The sequence below is a fragment of the Alligator sinensis genome, unplaced genomic scaffold, assembly GCF_000455745.1.
Source record: "Alligator sinensis unplaced genomic scaffold, ASM45574v1 scaffold1128_1, whole genome shotgun sequence".
Taxonomy (NCBI): Eukaryota; Metazoa; Chordata; order Crocodylia; family Alligatoridae; genus Alligator; species Alligator sinensis.
This window is the reverse complement of record NW_005843338.1, coordinates 27,734-35,789: the sequence shown is the minus strand read 5'-3', so window position 1 is coordinate 35,789 and position 8,056 is coordinate 27,734. Positions and strand designations below refer to the sequence as shown.

Here is an 8,056-nt window from a genome sequence, read left to right as displayed (position 1 = left end):
TTGCCATCTTAAAAACAGAAAAAAACCCAAATCATACAGTACAATAAAAATCAAGCATCTAGTAGAACACATTTTATTATAAAAAATATTTCTGTCATGATTTGTGTTTGCATAGTGTACATAGAAATGATTCTATAACAACTCAAAAAATCATGTCTTAGTTGTGTATACCATTTGGGGGGTGTGGCTGGGACTGTGTGCATGTATATGGTGGGGGTGAGGTGGGGTGGGGCAATAGGGTATCTGTGCCAGGCACAAGTGGCCCTGCCTGCTGCTGCTGCTGCCGCCACCTGTAGGGGCTGGACACCTGAGCTCCACACTGCCACCACCCCCCTGGATGCGGGCTCCATGCTGCTACCAGCCCCAGCCCCACACTCCGTGCTCTTACCCAGCTGCAGCTCCCCCGCCACTCCCGCCCCCATTGCTTCCCTACTTGCTGCCCAGAACGAGCGGGATGCCAAGGAAGGCGAACAGGTCCCCTGGTGGCTGCAGCAGTGGCAGCAGCAACCCCGCCCAGAAGCTCTATGCTGGAGCGAGTGAGGTGGAATAGGGTAGGGTATGTAGTGTGGAAGAAGGGAAAAATGGAGTTGAATCTCCATTATATGTAAGGGTGAAAAAAAAACATGTATTCAGCTTAGGCTATGGGGAAGTCAAAAGGACATGATCCAAAACCGCCAGACTAACACAAGACTAGGACCATCCTGTCCTAGTCTAGTAAAAAAAGCTTAGCACAAAAGTAACCACAAACCAGCCTGCTGAGTCAGCCCAAAATCGGAAGTGACCCCTAAGGTTGCAAGTTAGATGAAAGACCCTAAAAAAAAATTTTTTTTTGCTAACATAATCATAAAATAAAAAGACATGCGCTTTACTAACTAAGTCATGGCAAATGCTGATTGGTTATGTCGTAGCTATGCTTATGATGTCATATTTTCTATATGAACTTGCCTCACCTGTTATACGGGGTCAGACCTCTTCACAATTCTCCAGTTGTTTATGTGTCTGCCCAGAATGCATTCTCTAATAAACCAAGCTTCTGTGGACCTGACCTAAAGTTTGCTGCATGTGTTTACCACGACAGTAGGCAGGGGGTGGGTATATGTGGGCACCTCGCTCCCACCCTCATGGGCGGAAAGGCTGGGTGGGGTACAATTAGCTGGTGGGTGCCATGGGTGGGCCAGATCCGGCCCATGGGCTGTGTTGTGCCTGCTCCTGTTCTATGAGCTGTAGAGATGTGGCAACATTGTAACTGTACACACGCTCTGAAACTGACAGAGCTGGATGTTGGGTTGCTGTTTTTACCACACAATCTTTATATGTTTGTAAAAACAGATAAGATAATGTTTCAAAACCAGTTAATGTGCAGGACTGCGTTGAATATCATTACTTTTGAAAATACAAATTACTTATTTCATTTCTAGAATGCAGTTAGGCCATTTAACATCACATCCTAGGGCTGATGGGGCACAATTAGTTTAGTTTTCCCCCAGCAGGTGGAGGTGTTAGCTTTCAAAAGGTTAGAAAGGATTTTCCTGAAGGATTTTCCATTATGGAATCATAGAAAATTAGGGTGGGAAGGGACTTCAAGAGTGAACCTAAATTGCACAGCTACAAGTTTGGATTCTCTTATCCCAAGTAGGACACAGATCACTGAAACTTTATCAGGGGTGTCATACATATAGCCTGCAGGCCAGATCCAGCCTGTAGAGCCCCATAATCTGACCCCCTGTGCTGCTCTATTGACCCACATGCCGTGTCAGACAGGGCCCCGGGCAGATTTGAAATTTTAAAAAGGTAACAAGACTTTAGGGAATTTTATTTGTTAACAAAATCACCTAAACATGTAATTTAAACATACCTAATTGTTTGAAAGACTGCAAAAGAACTTAGCCTGACCTATGGATACAATGATAAGTACAGAGACACTTAATTCCCTTATGTGCCTTTGTGTGCGCGTGCACGCACACGCGCGCGCGCGCGCATACACACACACACACACACACACAAATAACAAAAATTAGCCTATTAGTAAGCACCCGGTATTTCTATTTTTAAAGTTAACTACAGCATATATCACCATAGGGAAAAATCAAACTACCTGTTGATAACCTTGAAGAAGGGTCTCTTGATCTTGAATTTCCTTCTGTATTTCTTTTAACTTTTCTTCAGTGATAGGATCTGTCATCTCTGGCTGGAACCATTTCTTTCCTTTGTTCAGTTCCTCCACACTTTTTAACTTTTCAATTACACCAGATAAATAACATGTCAATAAACTGTTAAATGGGCAAAATTCTCAGAAAAAAAAATACAATTAAAACGAAATGGTATCTACTGTCCCCTTTATATTACAACACCTGAAAAAAGAAGTATGAAGCTGTAAAACTAATGGTATCTCCCTTGAACCAATATCTGAACAAGTGAAGCAAACATACACTACAGGCCCTGTGCAGTATATAGGCACATCTACACAGAGAAATTCGGGAACAGATTTCTCTTGCTATAGTATTCACAATAAAAACAAGTTGATGGAGAGACATTAGTAAAATTTTAACAATATAATTATAACATGGTTCTGCTAAATGTTGCCATAAAATAGGGTTGTATAAAGCTTTGGTAGCTGATTCGATTTGAAGGAGATTCGGCCTGATTCGGGGGCTGAATCTCTGAATCCAAATCGAATCGGGAAACCCATTAAAAGGTCCGAATCAAATTGGAAGTCTCCGAATTGATTCGGAAGCCTCCATCCGGGTGGTCCCTGCTCGCTGCTGCTGGGACCTGGACCTGGGCTCCATGCTGGTAAGTAGGGGGTGGGCGCGCTGGGGGAGGGGACAATGGGGTGGTCCCCTCCCCACTCTGGGTGACTACTGGAGTCACTGAAACTCTGGGACAGTGCATGGTGCCCTGCTGAGCTACGCTGCACCCGAACAATGCGAAAGCTGCCGCACACGTGCTAGGTGGCAGAGGGCAATGCTTGCTGCCCCCTGCTGCACGGCAGGCTCTGCCACAAGCCCCCAAAGGCCCCGATTGCCACTGCTGCAGCTGGTGAGTGCAGGGTTATTTTTTTTTTTTTTTTTTTAAGTGCCAGGATGCTGTGGCTGGGTGGAGCAGCTATGGTGGAGGGGCTGGGGGAGCGGGCAGGGGATGGCCCCACTTGCCACGACCACCAACACTACTGCTGTTGCTGCTCCTCATGTTGTTATCTCCTCATTCAGAGGAGATTCGGCCCAATTCAGCAATTGAATCGAATTGGGACACTGATTCAAGTCACTGAATTAAACAACCATCCCTCCAAATCAGCCAAATCCAAAGCCAAATCGAATAACTGCTGCTTTGCACAGGCCTACCAGAAAGACAAAGCATAAGGTAGTTTTATGGAAAACATACAAAAAAAATCCTAAATTCTTGCTTCTCCTTTACCATGCAGTACTACTTTATATCTGAGTAATCTGTAAAACTGACATTATCCCTATTATTTTCAGTAACAGTGTAAAGATTATTAACTAGAATAGTCAGTGGTGCTGTTGTTACTGGGGAAGTGCAGGTTTGGGAACAACAAATTCAATTTACCCTCCAGGGAAAGACAAAACCAAAACTTAAATGTACTTTTTATGTTTGATAGCAGTCAGGAGGAATATAATATATATAAAAATATGAATATAATATGCTCCAGTTTAACATTTTTTTTCAGAACACAACTGACTGAACTAATCAATCAAACCTATCAGTAACTAACAATATCTTTTCCTTTTCTTCAGTAGTAGAAGATAATGTATGATACCTTGGTCTGAAGTTCATAATTTTCTTGACTCAGCTGGGAAAGCTCTTTATCAGACTGCATTTTCATTTCCACCATCTTATTCTCCATTTCCTTCTCTTTCTGAGAGACCACAACTTTTAAATGCTGAATTACATCATGTGCGGAATTCAACTCTTCCTCCGCTGCCTGCACTCTTCTTAACAAATAAAGCTCTCTCGCATTATTGTTGACAGGTACAAATGAGGAATCCTATTGAAGAAAAATTATTAGGGAAATAGTACACTGAGATCGCTGTTCATTCATTTTAAGATGACATTAAGATTAGCCAAACTACATTATCTTTTCTGTGAACTGTTTCATTCAGCAATTTGAAGATACAAAAAATTAAGCATTAATACTGTTTAACAAGGTTGTCTGCCTCATTCCAGAAGATGGCAGATTAAAGGAGAAAATGCTGAAAAGGATCAAATGCAACCCCCAAAAACCTACAAAATGCATTAAAATGATTTTTAAAAGTCCAGTTAAAATGCTATTTTAAAACAATACATTAAATAATAACATTAAATAAACATAATACACGCTACACAATGCATTTTTTAATGTTTATAGTGTGGTTCCAGTTAAAAAAGCCAAACCAACCTGGTTATTTTCTAATAGCAACTTCACAAAACTTGTCTTTGTACACACTCAAAATCCTAAAATTTTACTGTGTTAACAGAAACACTCTCTTTCACACTGCAGAGCTCACATAGCTAGATGTCACCTGGATTCTATTAGACTCACATAAAAGAATATGAGTCTAACGTCCCAATGACAAAATAAATACCTCAAAGCGAACAAAAGCTGTTAAGATGCTTTTCAAGCGATTACTCCGTCAGTGTATGTACATAAAGACAGCTCCCATCAACTTCAGTGGGAGATGAACATGTACAATGGATAGGATAATAAACACCCTATTTTTCAAGTGGGATTGAACAGTCAATAGTCAAAAGCTTGACAGAATACCCAGGCAAGACTGCAGCTTTGGAATTTGTTAGTAAATCATCTTGGCAGCCTGCTGAAACCCAGTGTGCAGATCCGGGGGCCTGCACCCCCCAGGAAGACCTGGGGGAAGTGATCAGGGAGCTGGGGGAATATTCAGGTTCCTGAACATTCCCCCAGTTCCCAGCTGGATCCCCTGCTGCAGCCCTGGAAGTGGCGAACACTGCCTGCCTGCAGCCACTGGGCTGCATCATACCCCGAAACCCCTGGTGCAGCGCAGCCCAGTGGCTGCAGGCAGGTGGCATCCGCTGCTCCCAGGGCTGCAGCAGGGGTGGCACGTGGGGCATTTCGCAGAAATGGATGCGGGGCTGCTGCCACCCCAAAATTCACTGTAGTCCCCCCACCTTCCCTCCCAGCACTGGCACCTAATGTAGACCTCACAGGGGAACGTGGGCCCCCAGATCTGCATGCTGGATGACAAGAGGTTGCCGCTGCTGCCTGGGGGCAGTGGTATCAGCAGGCTTCCTGATGGTGGGCACAGGCATGTGCAGATCCGGGGGCCTGTATTCCTGGGAAGAGTCTGGCACAGTCCCACAGCCCTCCCAGGGGTGCGGGCCCCCAGATGTGAACAAGGGATGACAGCAGGCTTCCGCTGACAGCAAGTGATAAGAGTTTTGCTTTCAACTGTTTGAGGCGCGGTTTCACAGAAACCCCCGCACCTATTTCTGTGAAATTTGGCAGGCCTCATGCCCTCAGAAGGAGCTACCATTCTTGCAATTTTAATTCAAATCAGGCATGACATGACAAAGTTATAGGCATTTTCATGATTTCCCATTATAGCCTATGGGTGAAACGTCGAAATGTGCTGGGAGGCAGGGGAGAGCCGAAATGCGCTGTTTGAGTGAAACAGTTTCTACGAAATGGAACAGTGCTTTGAAACTAAACAAAACAACGAAACAAAACACTGTCCCTTTGAAATGGCGAAACGGAAGTCAAAATTAAATGATGCTGTTTCACACAGCCCTAACAAACATAAGAAATCAATAAACACCTGCCTGTACCTCAATGCAGATATAAGAATAAACAAATGAAAGAAAATATCAGAACAAGGATTTTACCTTATCCCTGCATTTTAGCCCTAAGCTCCAAGAATGCAGCTTCTGCTCAGCTCTACAGGTTGCAAAGCATCAGCCTATTTCACTCATCCCACTGAAGGCCTAGAGGCCGATATGCCCAAGAAATTTTAGACTCAAGGAACCGCCCCGGAAAATGTCAACTCTCAATTTTCACTTCCTTTTTGACTAAAGAAAAATAACAGAGACATTCTTCTGTTGCAAAGAACCAGAAAGACCACAACAGGCCAGAATATTTTTTTTTAACACTATGGATTCCTGTTTGCAATCTCTGCTTTTACTTTGTGAATCATGTTTACACACCTAACAGTTCTAACACTGTATGGCACCATATAGCAACCTTGAAAGGCACCCCAGGGTGTACAGCACACTGGTTGAGAATCACTGCTGTAGACAGACTTACTCTCATGGCAAGGCTTCAGTATTTGTCCTTATCTAGCCAATTCCATTCATCTATAAAATTCCTGGCGAACAGATATTATGTATATAACCTCCTGCTCCTCTCTTGCACATTGTCTTGACCAGACAGGCATCTTTACCGACCTATATATAACTGAGAGTATACTGAGATCCTTAAAAGATAACTAGTCCAGTCTTCCAGTTCTAATCAACAGGCAGCAGATTATTTCCCTGCATGGGTCAGGCCTTGGTGCAAACACAGATTCTCAATGTTTACTTCTTCCAACCATCTAGCCTTTGATCCCTCTAGATGTGAAGAGCCAGCATCTTTTCTGAAGTCTCATTAGCCCTCTTTGACTGGCTATCATATAAGAGTACAGAAATACATTCATATTAAGTGACATAATTCATGCAAACAAATAACTAATCTAAACAGTTTCTTTGGCTGTTGACAGACATCAAACATCTTAGCTTTACTGATCTATTTCAGGAAAGCATTTGTGATATTCTACAAACTTCAGAATATTATAGATTTGTGACATTCACTTTAAAAGAACAAGACTCTAACAGATTTTTCTACAATTTTCTACACATTTTTTTCTTGGCTTTTAGCCTCTTTAGAAAGGGCTTTTAATCCTGGAAAAGTCCAAGGAAAAAAACCCACAAAAATGCTAGCGACTACAGTTAATTGAGTATATTGGTTACTGAAAATTAGGGATAGTTTCATCGATTTCATAGACATTAGGGCTGGAAGGGACCTTGGAAGATCATTGAGTCCAACCCCCTACCCCAAGGGCAGGAAGTCAGCTAGGGTCAAAGGATCCCAGCAAGATAAGCATCTAAGCATTTCTTGAATGAGTAGGTGCCTGCACCACCTCTGGAGGGAGTCTATTCCAGGCCTTGGGACTCGGACAGGAAAGAAGTTTTTCCTTATGTCCAGCCTAAAACGGTCTTGGAAGGGTTTGTGACTGTTGGACCTTGTTATCCCTTGGGACGCTCTGGCGAACAGGTGTTCCCCCAGATCCTGATGCACACCCCCAATGTACTTATAGGCTGCCATCAGGTCACCCCTGAGCCTGCACTTCTCCAGGCTGAAGAGTCCCATGGATGTCAGCCTCTCCTCATAAGGCCTATTCTCTTGTACTCTGATCATGCATGTGGCTCTCCTCTGGACTCTCTCAAGGTTCTCGACATCCTTCTTGAACTGTGGAGCCCAGTACTCCAGCTGAGGCCTCACCAAGGCCGAGTACAGCAAGAGGATGACATCCTGAGATTTACTTGAGAAGCAACTATGGATGCAAGCCAGAGTTTGGTTTGCTTTACCAGCTGCAACATCGCATAGGTGGCTCATGTTCATCTTGTGGTCAATCATGACCCCCAAGTCTCTTTTGGCCATGGTGCTAGTGAGCATAGCACTGCCTAGCCTATAAGTATGCTGCGGGTTTTTTCCCCCCAAGGTGGAGTACCTTGCATTTGTCAGTACTGAATGTCATTAGGTTTGTATCTGCCCACTTTTTATGCCTATCCAAGTCAGCTTGGATCATGAGCCTATCCTTAGGTGTGGATGCTCTACCCCAAAGTTTAGTGTAATTGGTGAACTTGGCCAGTCGGGAACCAGCAGCGGGAAGGAGAGGATCCAGGCACACGTGTGTCCCGCACGCACGTGTGCCCCCTTAACTAACTAACTTACTGACCCAAGGCAGAGGAGGAAGCAGCAGCAGAGGAAACAGCAACGGGGGCAGCAACAGCTGATCCCCCGAAGGCAAGAGGGGCGGAGGGACCCGGCGCA

General features: G+C 44.0%; 1 protein-coding gene across 3 annotated transcripts in view; it reads right to left on the bottom strand.

Moving 5' to 3' along the window:
- The window catches only part of CEP162 (centrosomal protein 162), a 54,853-nt gene that overhangs the window by 19,852 nt on the left and 26,945 nt on the right, over positions 1–8,056 (bottom strand). For all 3 annotated transcript variants that reach the window (XM_006038397.3, XM_025194901.1, XM_025194902.1), the window contains exons 12-13: positions 3,776–4,003; positions 2,096–2,233 (exon numbers count right to left, since the gene is read on the bottom strand). In XM_006038397.3, coding sequence (XP_006038459.3) covers positions 2,096–2,233; positions 3,776–4,003 — 366 coding nt within the window. The remainder of the gene's footprint in view (positions 1–2,095; positions 2,234–3,775; positions 4,004–8,056) is intronic.